This window comes from Sitodiplosis mosellana, unplaced genomic scaffold (genome assembly GCF_009176505.1).
Source record: "Sitodiplosis mosellana isolate CC-2019 unplaced genomic scaffold, AAFC_SMos_1.0 Smas_scaffold_6150, whole genome shotgun sequence".
Classification (NCBI taxonomy): Eukaryota; Metazoa; Arthropoda; class Insecta; order Diptera; family Cecidomyiidae; genus Sitodiplosis; species Sitodiplosis mosellana.
In genome coordinates, this window is record NW_022601391.1 from 223,799 (window position 1) to 239,145 (window position 15,347).

General features: G+C 36.2%; 2 protein-coding genes across 7 annotated transcripts; both read left to right on the plus strand.

Annotated features, from left to right (window-relative positions):
- The first annotated feature begins 202 nt into the window (after window positions 1–202).
- LOC129573943 (proton-coupled zinc antiporter SLC30A2-like) lies at window positions 203–9,941 on the plus strand. 6 transcript variants are annotated; one of them, XM_055455143.1, is made up of 10 exons: window positions 227–640; window positions 1,054–1,229; window positions 2,820–3,482; window positions 6,628–6,753; window positions 7,046–7,208; window positions 7,293–7,446; window positions 7,564–8,332; window positions 8,421–8,590; window positions 8,688–8,758; window positions 8,867–9,941. In XM_055455143.1, exons 3-10 carry the CDS (start codon window positions 3,234–3,236, stop codon window positions 9,058–9,060), a joined length of 1,896 nt encoding a protein of 631 aa, XP_055311118.1. In that variant the 5' UTR covers window positions 227–640; window positions 1,054–1,229; window positions 2,820–3,233; the 3' UTR covers window positions 9,061–9,941. The 6 variants fall into 6 exon arrangements, with proteins under 6 accessions (XP_055311124.1, XP_055311118.1, XP_055311119.1 ...); XM_055455144.1 differs by adding an exon at window positions 1,606–1,728 and having other exon boundaries at window positions 232–1,229; XM_055455147.1 differs by lacking the exon at window positions 1,054–1,229 and adding an exon at window positions 1,606–1,728 and having other exon boundaries at window positions 232–640.
- Window positions 9,942–10,662: 721 nt separating this feature from the next.
- Window positions 10,663–15,035, plus strand: LOC129573947 (uncharacterized). Its single transcript, XM_055455154.1, has 10 exons — window positions 10,663–11,018; window positions 11,246–11,446; window positions 11,967–12,098; window positions 12,261–12,620; window positions 12,722–12,859; window positions 12,954–13,220; window positions 13,345–13,545; window positions 13,911–13,934; window positions 14,476–14,586; window positions 14,664–15,035. Exons 1-10 carry the CDS (start codon window positions 10,913–10,915, stop codon window positions 14,810–14,812), a joined length of 1,689 nt encoding a protein of 562 aa, XP_055311129.1. The 5' UTR covers window positions 10,663–10,912; the 3' UTR covers window positions 14,813–15,035.
- Window positions 15,036–15,347: the final 312 nt, after the last annotated feature.

The window sequence follows — 15,347 nt, forward strand, 5'->3', positions numbered from 1 at the left end:
AACAAAATTCCATTGAAATGTGTCAGAATAGAGAGCAAAATAAATGATTGAATTTTGCTAAATCCGCATAAAGTAGATAAAATCCATGTTGCATGAAAACCCCGTGACACATTGAATCGAAACGAGTCGTAACGCGCTATAACTGCGCACGTGTAGACCATGCCGCATCACAAATATGTCACACCAGAATGCTTTATAGTTAGGAAAAAAAAGAGTCTGGCGTGTGTTGATTTTTTTTTCTTCTTTATCGAAACCGTTTTGCCGAAGCACATAAATGTCACAACAAAATACGCACACCATTGCCATTTTCATTTCACGGATGGTTGAATAAAGCCCATCGAAATTGCAAAAAAAATTGTTAAAGCCGTTCTACCCATTTCAAATGTAGATACACAGACATACACACAAGCAAAAACACACGAACACAACGGCACATCTACAATTTAGATCCATACGGTTCGCTCTTGCTCTCGTCGCGTGTGTCACTTCTAATTCACTGGATTTTACATCCAAAGTTTCGCCTAGATAGTTCTTTTGTTGCCTTTAGCTTTCTTTTGCCAGCCGTCTTTTAAAACTCTCGCTCTCCGTGTGTAAAATGTACGAATAGCAGCAGAAGCAACAAAATCGTCGATTCTAACTGGTTCATTAGTTTTTTTTTCTATTCACCTTTTACAAAACGAAATGAGACTGTTTTGTTTTAAAGAGATGTTGTATTTGGTTGTTGTTGCTGGTAGTGTAGCTTATCAGTGTTTCAATGAGTGTACTGTATACGGTCGACATTTGGTTCTATATCGTTTGTGATAACAACAACAACAGCAACAGCAGAAGTAGCAACGACAAAAAAGAAAACACACACAAATTTCACTTCAGCTTTCCTGTTTTTTTTTCGTTTCTTATTCATTCCGAACTGCTTCATTTCGCCATTATTTTATCGGATATAATCAAAACGTGTGTGCGTCTTTTTTTTTCTCTCGTCTTCATCGAATGCCAATTTCTATTTAATTTGCTGTTTTGTGAGACGGTGCAAAGTAAATGGGTTTGATATTCTCATAGCTTTCGAAACAACAGAAGAAAAAAAATCATTAGATGAAAGAAGTTGAATGATAAAAATGAGTATTGGAGGTTTGCATAGCATTTTGTGTTACAATAAAGTAAAGTAAAGTGAAGCGAAGTGAAGTAGTTTTGTTTTTTTACGGGTAATCGATCTTTGTGCATATTTCAATTAAATGGTAAATACAAAATTGATTACTAATATGCACGCATTTATCCAACCAAAATTATGCATAATTGAAACGCATCGGCAGAGCTAGACATGATTTTAGCCGAATATAATTCGTACACACGCAGCATGTGTGTATTTTCCAAATATTTCCGTCTCTAATCATAAATAATCAAGTGTGATGTGTATGCTTGTGCTTGTGCTTGGCTGCGTGTAAATAAAAAGCTTGAGTTCGCGAATTGGTTTTGCGTAAATTTTGCTATTTGTTTACAAACAGCCCGATGCCAATATATATCTATATATAATAAATATATCTTTAAAAGTAGCATTTAATTATAATTGTTTGTTTTGCAATTATTTATTATTCAATCGTTTTGGTTAATTAGATGTGATCTATTGAAAGCAGTGTAGAAATTGTGCGAAATAAAGCAAAACGATAGTTACGTTTTGTGTTGTCAATGTGACGGAAGACAGGCGGAGAAGGAGAGAGAGAGAGAGTAAATAAAACAGTAAGCTCGTTTGATATCACAAAAAGTACAAAGAAAATGGGGGCGAAAATTCATGTTTTGCGTCTATTAAATATGTTTGGAATAGTATTTGTTGGAGCCATTTTTTCTTTCGGCTGGTTGTTGCCAACCCGTTTTTGCCATTTCATATCGGTTTGTTCTACAGCCAATTTTATGTCATATGAACAAATAAAGAAACCGCTAGTGTTAACACTGAAAATAGCCACAAAGCAAATAATCAAATAGTCGTCAATATTTAGCTTTATATTTTTGTGTCCTGAACCAAACAAAACCAACCAACCAAACAAACCGAATAACAAAACACACGGCTTGCATAAAAACTATGTGAAAAACTCGGCATTGACTATTGCGTGTGTTTGATTAACCATCCACAAGTATATCGTGTGCGTTTGTAATTCGACGTACAAAATCTTACGTTGGCGGCATATTTTTGCTGTAATATTTTCAACCGTTTCGAATTCATCCGAAACCATATTTCACTATTTGCATCGCAATTCGGTAAACGACAGAGTGTTATTGGTTTTTTTTTGTAGACGAGGCACTCATATTTCGATTATATTTGTTGTTTTGGTTTTTTTTAAATTGTTTTTTGGTTCTGTATTTTTGTAGTTCATTAATCTGTGGTTTCAAATGCACATTTCAATACAAATAAATGTATATATGCATAACCGATTGTGTGTACATTGGCACCCAGTTCATACAACTGCGAAAAAATAATTTTTAATTGGATTTGCGGGAAAATGATCGAACAGAACAGAAATGCAATTCAAAATATATACACAGTGGCGCCCAATATGCATAGCCACCACACAAACAAGTATTCGCACACACAATTGATTTGAATTTCATGTTCAATCGCAACCAAATGCAAAAACGAATGAATGGATTGGATATGTGTTTGATGCGCGCACACATACACGCCTGACATGATTAGCATTCTAGACGGTTTGGTCAATGGTTTATCATTCTTTCAGCCATTGATTAGTATTCATTTGGTCATTGATGTCGATGAATTCAACACTTTTCGATAAATAACGATTCTCTTTTCCGACTTTTTTTCTTCTCATCGACAGATTTAAACCACATTTTACATCCAGATATTTTGATTAAAAGGGTAAAATCAATTCATTAGTCGAAATAAAAAAAAAATACCGGTAAACAGTGTACGGACTAAACGAAACGAGTGTGCAGCGAATTATGTACCTCGCCGTTCAGTTAGGTCGATTAATGTGATAAACAAAACAGCAATCGAAACGCCAGAAAAGGAAATAAAAAAGCACGCGCGCGATTGATTGAATGTTTTTCAAAGTGCATTCGTTTGGAATCCCATGATAGTCCTGCCGATTATTCGACGGATCCGTGCTATTTTTGTCGATGATTCAGTTCCGCTTATTTTTCGATTTGGCAGTTAATAATTTTGATTGTTTTCACAATCACACCACACTACCATATCCATATCCAATTTTTTCGTGCGGTGCACAGTGCACATGGTAAATGTAATGGCCGATAATGTCGACGAAGATGTTTGTAGTTACATTGGAAAATCAAATTCATCCAATAGTCTAAAACAAATCGATTTAACACAACTGAATCAACAGCAGCAACAGCAACAACTACAACATCACCAGCACAACCATCAACACCACCACCATCACCATCACCACCAGCAACAGCAACAACAGCAGCAACATGACGATGCCGAGCATATCAACAATGCCATTTCAATTACATCCGATGTAAGTGCCTCATTTCCAACTAATTTTTCTCGTCAAATCAGCGATTTGTTATCGGATAGTTGACGATGTCGACTTTTGTCTTTTGCCGTCACATCCGATTTACAGAGGAAAAAAACACACACACACAACTATCGTTGCAAGGTTTAGTATTTTTCGCACACGCGACAAGGCTAAAGCCAATGACAAATATCAAGTCAATTGATGCAAAACCCCAAGTGAAAACTAAAAAAAAATGTCTTAATTGAACTGCGCGGCAATAGAAGGTGAAATTTGATTAAGAACACTGAGAATGTGAATGAGAATGCGATAGATCGGAAACGAGAGGCAGAGGGATAGAGACAGAGAGTAAATGGGATAAAAAAAGTGCTGCGGTTGACGGTCGTATTATAAAATTAAGCAGTTTGCGGTGATTGTTATCGCAAACAAAAGGGGCAAATATCCATAATTTTTGCTCGGTTAAAATGGTTTCGCCGTTCGAGAAGATATATGTGGTATTTCTCTGCTTTGTGTGCGCTCTTTCTCTCTCCCTCCCTCTAACTGCTTCACTTTCTCTGCGACAAGGAAGTCGTCTGTTAATTATCATAACGATGACAAAAAAGCGCAAGTACACCTTTCCACTTGCTAATTATCAAGCGCATTTTTTACTGGAGTCACACGAAATAGAAAAATCCCCCACGCAGAACACGGCAGAGATTTATTGTAGTCTCACTTCTCATTCTTCGTACGCATCTTTCTATCTTCTTTTATTCTTCTGTTTGTTCGTAGAAATGTCTGTAATTAAGAAAATGATGCACTTGCAAAGAACCTTGCTATTGTTTTGTTTCTGTCTCCCATTCGTCGCTTCCCTTCTCCGCGAAAACTCTCCTCCACCCCAATGTTCCACTTTGTGTTGTGTACTGAAAATCGTTTGTTTTTTCTTCTCTTTTTTTGTATTTATAAAGAAGAATTCACCGAGAATGACACTATGCTCTCTTGCTTCTGTATCTTGGTCAATGAACAAAAGCGCGCGCGCCATTTTTATTGTTAAATTTTCGGGTAAAAGATCTGAAGCTCGGGATAAATTATCATGATTATGAAGCGATTTGCTAAATGTAGTCATTGAAATGAATTGCGTAAATAAACGAAATCAAATTCAATTGTCAAACGTTGTTTTCATCTCTTTGTCATGGTGCTACCCGCACATCATCGTTGTTCGCTAATTGGAACGGATTTTTTTTCACCCTCCGTCGAGTGTAAATATGCGCCAAATTAAAATAATATGTTTGGTTTTGTAATGATCAGAGAGCGGGTGATGTTATTGCTTTAAATACATAAACAAATCAATAAACATGCGGTCATTTTGAACATGCGGTTTGGTGTCGAGTACACAATCTCAACTGGAATTGATGGATGAGCGCTAGTATGTGTTTGTGAATACTTTGTTCAGATTTGAAAAATGATTTTAAAAAAAGCAGAAAATAAAATGAACAACATTGGGAAGTCGGTCAATCTAGGCGAAAATGTCATTTGCAATGGTATGTTTTGCGAATGTCGTACAACGAATGGAAATAGCAATTTCCGCAATTCACAAGCCAATCCAAAAAATGTATAGAGCAAAAGAGACAGAAGAAAATGCCTACCAAAAAAGCCTATCTCCTCCCTTCTCCCTCTCGGTTCATACGCTCCAAAAAAGAAAATCCAATGTGATATAATGTTAATGCCTGTGAACGATGAAATGAACAATTACTATCGTGTCTTTTTTCTATTAATTTTCTGCAGAGGAAAATTGTGTAATCGCTCGACGATGTGTAGTACACGGCCGAAAAGAAATCGAAAGCAATTCCGAGGCGAAGGACAGAGAGAAGATGAGTTTTGTCTCTCACTCACTCTCTCTCTCTCTCTCTGTGTGTGTGTGTGTGTGTGCGTGTGTGTGTGTGTGTGTGTGTGTGTGTCTATGGTAGAACTAAATTGGTTGTTCCATCTCTTTGGCTACATTAATCGTATATCCGCCGTTGGTTAGTTTTCTCGGTGTATTGCCACTTCCTTTTCGGTCGAATTTTATCTTTCTTTTTAGCTCTCTCTGCGTCTCTGTTTCGTTCATGGTGGCTGTTTTTTTCTTCTTCTCTGCCTTGCTTCGGCCATTTCACCAAATATCCCCGAAATTTCGCTATTTAATTTATGTGCTTTTTGGGCTGTCATTTGTACATGTTCACTGTGGGCGCATTTTCCACCGCAGTCCCACATCCTCGCCACAGCACACACACACACACACACACATTACTGCAGCTGAATCAACTTGAACGGAAAAATGCCATCGCCACCGCCGTTTCTGTGTGTTTTTTTTTTGTTCTCTCTCTTCCGGTCTCTCTTTCTCTTGCTGATATCATGGGAACAATTTAAGCGACTTTTAGTTGAATGCGGTAAAATTACTTTGATATAATTTCGACCTTGCCTATGATATTATCGACGATCCGGTCCCCATGTACTGGAGAAATGCCAAGAAATTATTATATTTGGTGTCAATTCAACCAAACGATCATCGTATCGTATTTGAAATTTTCCTAGCAAAAATGTTATCCTGAAACCGCATGTTCAACGATGGAGAGAGAGAGAGAGAGAGAGAGAGAGAGAGACGGAGAAAAAATCAGGAAAAATAACACCGCACAAATTGTGTGTTATGTATAAAATGCGACCAATGCTGATAGCATTCCGTACCATAGTATAACCGTATCTGTTCATCTACCCCAAATAGGCTGTAGCTGTTGATAACGTTTAAAGTTATCTATTGTGGGACAGCTTTTCAAGTGTGCTTTTGGCATTTTTCTGCTGTTGTACTTAACATCGTTATAATTGCAGCCAAACGCAAACATATTGTTTCTTTCAATAGATGGATATACAATACGTGTATGAACTGGAATCTTAGGACTAGAAAAAAAGGCCATTCCGTTTCATATTCTTCGTTGTTTGTGGGCGTATTTGGTTTTTGTTTTCACCTTCAACTTTGCAGTCCACACTCGAGTGGGACACTTTAACAAATTGAATTTCATCAAATCAAAAATCAAATTTGCCCGAATTCACCTTTGTTTTCTTGTTTCTCGATTTTCGGTTGCTGTTGCTGTCATCGTTTTGCTATTGTTCAACGATATCGCTCTTTGAAATAACTTAGAAGGATGATTCACCTTGTCTTTTGGCAACCAACCCATCAAAGGGTACTTCGCATCGGAACGACGCGCAAAACAAAAAGGAGAAACGGCAATTAATTATTGCGACAACGTTATGCTTCTTCTTTATGGTAAGTGGTGGTCAGCAAGTTTTTTCCTTTTATTTTTTTTGGTGCTTGCAACTTTTCCATGGTAACCCATTCATTGCCAACTTTTTGTTTGTTGATAACACAAAAGGGTTGTGCAAACAAAACCCTCGCTCGCGCACACCCACAAATGTCTGCCCAAAAATGTCTGCTCGTCTTGTCAATTTTTGATTGAAAGGCTTTTCACATATATAAAAATATATATAAATAATTTTATAAGCTTTATTCTCTTCGAATGTGTTATGATGACGAAAGGTTTTCGCTTCAATCGTTTTAGTTTGCTGAAATTCTGGGCGGCTACTTGGCAGGAAGTTTGGCCATTATGTCCGACGCTGCCCACCTACTATCCGATTGCATAAGCTTCATTGTCGCATTATTGGCCATTGTTTGGGCAAAAAAAACACCAACTAATTACATGACATTCGGCTATAAGCGAGTTGGTGAGTTTCAACACATTACACGTTATTCATGTGTACAGTTTTATGGTTTGTTATTGCAATGTGTGTGTGTCTCTTTTTTTGCAGAGGTTTTGGGCGCAATTCTATCGATATTCGGTATATGGCTGTTGACAACATTCCTATTTTATTTTGCTGTGAATCGATTAATGTACCAAGATTTCGATATCGATGCGGACACAATGATGATTGTTTCCGCTGTTGGAATCGTAATAAATATCATGTAAGCTATAGCTATATATTCTATAGAATATTCACCTTTTTTCTACCATTTTTTCTTAAATGCTCATGAAAAATATTTTATTTTTCTAATTTTCACCCAAAAAAAAAATAAACACAGAATGGCCTTGATATTGCATGGAGAAGGGTTGTGTTGTTTTAAACAAGTACGCCATCATCATCATCACAATTGCCATTCGCATTCGCCAAAGCACAATCAAACGTATCACAATAATAATAAAACGAAATTCGAATATCGGCCGTTGATAGACGAAGCGACCGAAAAACGTGGTGCCAATTTATGGAGTTCCATTCCTGTATCAATTTCAAGTTCAAAGCGAGTCGATCGCCGTGATAGAATATGTTCGTCTCGTTCACCGAACCATAGTCGATCGAATTCACTGAGTCGATCGTATGCGTTTACCAATGGCCATTGCAGCGGAAGCGATATGATACGACGCAGTAGTCATACAATGAGTTCCGTATCGAGCACAGCCGGAACTAAAATCAAAGACATAATCGATGTGCAAAGCAATGATTGCATTGATGTCGACCTAACCGATGAGAAATTACCAGTGAATTGTTCCAATGAGACGATCGGTGTAGGTGGTTGTGTTTCAAACGGTTCGGCCATTTGTCCGATTCATCACTACGTACATCGTGATAGTTCTGAGCATACGCCAATCACAAGCAGTGACAGCGAAGATTTACACGACCATCGTTCAAACCATCGCAATGGTTTTGTTAATCATTTGCATTGCAATCAATCGCGTCACTCACACGATTTTTCATCGAAAAATATCAACATTCAGGCGGCTGTGATACATGTCATTGGTGATTTCATTCAAAGTATTGGTGTTTTTATATCAGCAGTAATCATAAAGAATTATGTAAGTTTTCATTCCCTACCCGTTTCAACGCACATCTTTGCCGAACAGTTTTATCATAATGACACTGTGTGATTTCTTTTCTCTTTAGCCAAATGCTAAAATAGCAGACCCACTATGTACCTTCGTATTTTCAATTATCGTCATGATGACCACGTGTACCATTATGAAAGAATCGATTGCCATCATTTTGGAAGCAGTACCGAACAGCGTCAGCACCGAACGGCTAAAGGACGACCTAAAAAGCATTGATGGCGTGAGGTTCGTATGGGCATCGTTTGTCTTTTTTTCACCAATTATTGCACACTTTTCAATGATAATGATACCATTCTAAACTATTTGCAATCATCGTTTTCAGGTCCGTTCATAGTTTGAATGTTTGGTGTCTAACAGTTGGCTGGCATGTTTTGTCTGTGCACATAATCATTGGTATGAATTTTCATTTTAATTTTTTTTTCTCAATGTTTTTACGTAAATCGCACAAAATTGTCATCATCAAGTAACGGCCAAATTATTCTCTTCATTTTCATACATTAGATCCATTCGTTAAGTCATCGGATGTGCTGTATATCGCAACAACAATCGCACAAAAAGGCTACAATATCAAACAGTGTACCATCCAGATTGAAAAGTATGACCGTGAAATCGAATGTGATGAAGCTGTTGGCATTACAAATCAAAAGTCAATTGTTTCCGAAAACGAGAACTCAATTATCAATATTTTAGCATAGAATGAAAATTACCGCGTGATTTTTTTTGTTATTTGTGAATGCGGTCAATAAATACTTAAAATTGATAAGTAAAAGATAAAAATATAAATGTGCAACCCGGACAAAAAATAAGATGAACAAAAATAACTGATTGTGTCGTTTAATAAAAAAAAGAAATATAGTAAAAACCAGTTTGAAATTGGAATGGACCCCATTCAACCTGTAAATAGAAATAAAAACAAACAGAAAAAAAAACGAACAAAATGAAACGGAATAGACGAAATTTTTGCAAATTAGCCGGTTTTTTCACTTTAATATAATAAATTAAATGTTATTATACAGCAAGAGAAAGAGAACAAGAACAAACACATAAACAAGTATTGTAATTTTAATTCAAGTCATGTAGGTTTACGACCTCTTGAAGAGATTTACTGTGTTCATGTTGAATTTTTTTCTTTGATAGATTTGTCTTTTCCTCGAGGTTTTAGCTTCAATCAAAATCAAATTCGAGTTTGTTTTTGAGAATAGCCTGTTCAAACGGTATCCACTCGATCAACACTTTTGTGTTTGAAAAGAAAAATTTGAACATGAATATTCCAATTTAGATTGTTTTAAAAATAATACTGGAGTGCAATAATGATACATATTTAGTTATATTCGGTGATATTTGATGAAATCAATTAGTTTTCAATTTCAAACAGCCAATTTTTGGCTAAAATGCATACAGAGCAACCAAATAAGATCAAAAAACTGCGCAAATATCTTAATCTGTACTAGACAGTGCTTAATGTTTTCTTTTCTCCTCTTCGATTTGATTTAGATGTAAAAATGAAACTTTGTTAACTTGAGAGAAAAAAAAGAGCAAACTTTTAATAAATTCATTGTGTTGTCTTTTGCGAAAAGCGATTATTTCTTTTGGTTCACTTTCTATTGTGAGTTGACACAGACAAAGGATGAATATTGCAAGCATTGAAACGAGTTTGTCTGGTTCGTCGTTGGAATCTTTCATTGAGATACCGAGCCATGCTGTCAGATGTCACATGTATCGGTTGCATCGAACAAAACTCAAGTATATGTTACTGTTTGCTGTTTTTTCTTCTTTTATCATTCTGTCGAAGCGTTTGATTGAAACGCAGCACGGGCTGCATATGACGTAGTATATAATTGGCAAAGTGTTAAATGTCGTGTCTTGGAATCAATTAAACATCTCTTTGCACGTCGCGAAGAGCGTGTATGATGTGTATGTGTACATACCGTATGCATGTGTGTGCATGTCGCACACAAAGCGAATGTACTGGGTGTCGTCTGTCGTTTTAGTTCTTGTTGTGGAACTATTTCATCGCCAACGATGGGACGTCGTCGATGTGTGCTGTTGATAATGAAATACATGATAGCCAAAGATACTAAACCACAGCAACTGGTTTCGATACAGCTGGATTGTTTTGATGTCGGTATCATGATTAAAATCATTCTCTCTCTCTCTCTCTCTCTCACGCCCTCTGTGTCTTGTGCCGTGCTGTTCTGCTGCTGTTTGCTGATATTTAGCGATATTGTAGCACTTGCCAAGATTCTAAGTATGTATGCGGTTTTTATTTGCGCTCATGACAAAAGACAAATTGCGTTTTTCCTGGCTTCGGCTTCTCGTAACATTGCGAGAATTCAGTTGAGTTTCTACTTAAGATCTTCAACGTACGCATAACATTCTTATTTGTTTTTCGACATCATCATCATCATCATCTCTTTTTTCATTTGTGCGCTCCCCGTTTTTTTTTTAATCATTTTATTTTGTTTTGATTGGTTTATTGTTTCTTCTTTTTTTTAAATTCACTGTGTACTGTGAATTTGCTTTTAATTTTCGGAATAAAATTGAAAAATGAAATCAATTATCATTGTGTTCATATTGACAAATTTATTATATCAACATTGCTTCGGGTACACGGAAAAGCGAACATTTCGCGAACGAAGCAAAATTCATTGCAGTAAGTCAAAATTGATTTTGTTTTGTTTACATTCAACGGCTCGGTTCGCCTATCTCTAGTTCATCCATTAGCAAAACGTACACGCTGAACAGCAACAGACGAACGAAAAAAAAACAATCAATTGTTTCCATCAACTTTATGAATTAGTTATAAAGTCATTTACATACCGCGTTTTTTCCCCTTGTTTGTCACATTTTGATTTCGATGTTCCTACACATGTACACAAGGATTGAGGAAACAGTGCAAACAATACGACGAATGGGACGATAACTACCGGGAAATGATGCAATTAAGCGATGTGCCTGGATCACAACCGGAGGGATATTTGGTACGATTCCCATTTTATGCATTGGCCGAACGAGATGCGCATATCGTGTTTAGCGAAACCGAAAATCCTGATTGGTTTGTCGACGATGTTTATGAATTTGGTAAGAGAAACACAAAAAAAAAAACAAATGTGTTCTTTCTTTTTTCGTCGTTATTAACTTTCGGGTCATTCACTGCTGTGTATGAAATAAAGTCTGGTTATTTCCATATTTAAAAAAAAACCCATTAAGAGAACAATTCACACTGGGAATTCCCACGATGTTCGCGCGCGATTCTTCGCCGGTATGTTAATGCGGCTAACGCAAACACACGGGAAAAACCACTCACCATCGTGATGTGGGACATTTAATTAAAATGAACAATTTATTTTGCTGTCATTGATTCAGTTTGAAATCATTAGATTTATCATAATTTAACGAATCCAATAACAATAACATTGTTAGTTTTTATTATCCTTTTGATTTTCCAAAATTAACCCGAAATATATGTACTAATATTTAAAAATATTGTTCCGGTTTTCGTTTAATAGACATTTTCATTTGAATTAAATCCCCAAATAATACCAATAATAAATAATCCATTTGGTTTCTATGCAATGCGATACCCCGGTGACTGGTGCAGTGTTTGCGGGCTGGGAGAATAAACGGGCCACTCTGCGACGGAAGCGGCAGGACCAAGAGCTGGTATTTCAATACACCGATGAGATACTCACCAAAAATAGTCCATTGAAATTATTAATTGAAATTACATCCGGTTAGTGGAATGTTTGTTGAATGGGAGAGAGAGGGGGCATCCATTCATTAAATTTTAATTGCTGTTATGTAGTGATGGTAATGATTTAAATGAATTTTCATTTTCATTTTCACCATTTTTTTTTCTTTCAAACAACAACCAAATTGGAATAAAAACTGACAGCTGGTGATATTCGGGCATATGTTGAGCACACACTGAAACCAATTATCGAATTTAAAGATTCGAATCCGTTGCAAATCAAATACTTTGGATTTTCATCGCTGGGACAGTCGTTGGCGCGTTACTTTTATGATTGCCGCGGTGATGAAGTGTACACAAAATCACAGCTCCAATCGCAATGTCAGCATGTAAATACGACAAGCAATGAACACACACAATTTCATCGCATACCGGACAATTCGATTACTGACACGGATCAATATTCAATTGAAATTCCTTTGTATGTGGCCGCCTCCCATGATGCACACATTTTACTCGCATCCGACAATTCATTCAATTCAATTCGCAATGGATATGAATTCGGTTTGTACAGGACGATGCATTTGCGCCTTGTTTTTTTTTCAATATCTATTATCTCACACTTGTGTCACATAATACTATACGTATGCGTATATATTCCATAGTTATTGGTGACGATATCAATCGACGTGTTTCGATCCATAAAATTGGACGTCAATCCACAAGCACGTTAGCCGACTTTCGACGCGCTGATATCTTTCTACCCAATGAAGTGCTCAATCTTATTGTGCAAATCTCTAAATGTAAGTTGTTGTTTTTTCTTTCTTTGGCCCGAGCCATGGCACATTTTTATTGGTACGTGATATTGAAATGAGAAATGCATTTTCATTATTCTAGCGGGAAAAATTGAATTGTTCTCCAAACACGATCATACACAATACAAACTTTTAGCTAGTGTAGATGACCATAGCTATGACCTGAGTGTTAATCCACTACAATACATCAGTTTTGCATCGTTTAACAGCACTCCAATGGATTTTTATTACGATTGTTCTATGGCACCGACTTATATTGACACTCAATTGGCCACCAAATATGCTGCTGTCGGTCATCCACTTCTCCTAGAAGATCCAACATTCCAAACACCAGTCGATAAACGAAATTGTAAGTTTAGGCAATGAAATTTTCTTTCGTAAATTTCAAATACCATCTTCACTTTGAAACTGGAACTGGATAGAAAAAAAAAATTGAATAAAAAATGTTAAAACCAACTCATTTTTTTTTCAAGGGTTGACGAGTCGATGCAAACAATATTCAAATTTCAAATATGAATACAAGGATTTCATCAAATTGAGCGATATTCGAGACAGTAAGCCAAACGGTTACATAGTACGATTGGCATTTTATGCACAAGGCACGCGAAATGCTCATGTATTACTATCTCGAACAGCGACTCCAAATTTAGCTGCAGAACCTGTCTACGAGTTCAGTAAGTAATAATTAAATGTTAAATTTTTTTCGCCCCGACAAACATAAAAAGAACTAAATTTGATTTATCTGGCCGGTTCTCATTATTTGGATTGGAAAAAATACACTTTTTGCTTGCCAGCCTCGTAGTCGATAGATTAAATTATGAACACGAAATATATTGACGATTTCCTTGTTTTTAAGCTAGAAATCCCAACCAAAAAAATTTCATCTAGATTAGGCAGCGTAAAAATTCGGTGCCATGTCATCATTACGAAGTGTCACACAGTGGTTGAGAAACAAAAAAAATGAAAATTTGAAGAAATAATAAATAAATCTTGATAAAAAAATTCTTTTCCATTTTCCGGTTCTCATTATGTGCGGCAGTCATTGGCGGCTGGGTGAATTCAAGTGAGTGTGTAATGTGTTGAGATCGCTTCGAATAAAAATCTAATAAAAACCATTCAGTCAAACAGTAAAAAGAAAGCAAAAGTAATGAGATTCTGGTTTGCCGAAAAAAAAATTGAATAGTTTGTTGGTACACACAGAAAAGAATCCCCGGAAATTTTGGGTGTTCGCCGTAAAATTTGAAATTTATATATAAATTTCTATATACATTTTACCGGCAACACTTCAATTTTCCGGGCGATGACATATTTTCGAACATTTTATCAAATACTATATATATTTTACCGCTTGAAATGACAGATGGCGCTAATTTCTGTTGGAATATTTGAAATTATGTCATCGCCCGGAAAATTCAAGTGTTGCCGGTAAAATGTACATAGAAATTTATATATAAATGTCAAATTTTACGGCGAACACCTAAAATTTCCGGGGATTCTTTTCTGTGTGTATAGATAGTTTTCCGTACGTTAAAGCGTACAGTAAACATTTATTTTATTTCAATTAAACACGATTTTTTCTGATAAATTCTTTAATTCGTTTATAGGAGTGTTGATTCGACGTAAAAAAAGCGATGTGAATCCATTGCAACAGGTTTTCGTCCCACCTATTCTTTCGGCTCAAACGCCAGTCAAATTTATTATTGAAGTTGCAAACAGTATGTATTTTTGTGTGTGTTCTCTCTTATTTGTCTTGAGTGAGGTCGTAAGTGTTTGCTTCTTTTTGTCTTGACAGGTGGCACGGTTCGCATCTATGCTGAAAGTGACAAAATCGAACCAATTGCCAGTTTTTTCGATCCAATTGTTTTACCCGTCAACTATGTCAGTTTCTGTGGATATGATAACCTAGTGCGATTCTACTATGACTGCAGTGGACAGCATTAGAAGAACACATACAGAGAAAGAGACAATGACTCGCACTAAACATTTAACGTCTTATTTAATGATAGATTAGCACTAAATGTCACAATTGAATAACCGTCCAATAATCTTAAATGCCTATTCCAGTGTACGACACAGCATATGCACACACACAGTTGTTATGTATGCATCACGCATACTAATTTATTAGCATAATTCATGACAATAAAGAGATTATCTAATACAATCAACTAATCCGTACATTTATTGATATTCTCAGTACAGATTCTCATTATACACAAATTACTACATCCTTTCTTCAGTTATTGCAATTCATGCTGTTCAATACGTGGCTTCCGATACCGTATGAATATATCGTCGAAATAAATTTATGTTATTTTGTCTGCTGGTTGTTTCTAAACCTCATAATCTATGGAATTCCGTAAACAAATCTATCGTACATAGCTTTGTGCATATGAGAGCCTTGTATTATAAGACGCATCTTTTTCAACAAAATGAATCGTAATTTTCATATGAACATGGCTACTTATTATCATCA

Coding starts and splice junctions, on each gene's coding strand:
- LOC129573943 (XM_055455143.1), top strand. CDS start 3,234: ATGGTAAATGTAATGGCCGATAATGTCGACGAAGATGTTTGTAGTTAC. Junction 3,483..6,627: donor CCATTTCAATTACATCCGAT/GTAAGTGCCTCA, acceptor GAAATAACTTAG/AAGGATGATTCACCTTGTCT. Junction 6,754..7,045: donor CGTTATGCTTCTTCTTTATG/GTAAGTGGTGGT, acceptor CAATCGTTTTAG/TTTGCTGAAATTCTGGGCGG.
- LOC129573947 (XM_055455154.1), top strand. CDS start 10,913: ATGAAATCAATTATCATTGTGTTCATATTGACAAATTTATTATATCAA. Junction 13,546..13,910: donor AGAACCTGTCTACGAGTTCA/GTAAGTAATAAT, acceptor TATGTGCGGCAG/TCATTGGCGGCTGGGTGAAT. Junction 14,587..14,663: donor TATTATTGAAGTTGCAAACA/GTATGTATTTTT, acceptor TTGTCTTGACAG/GTGGCACGGTTCGCATCTAT.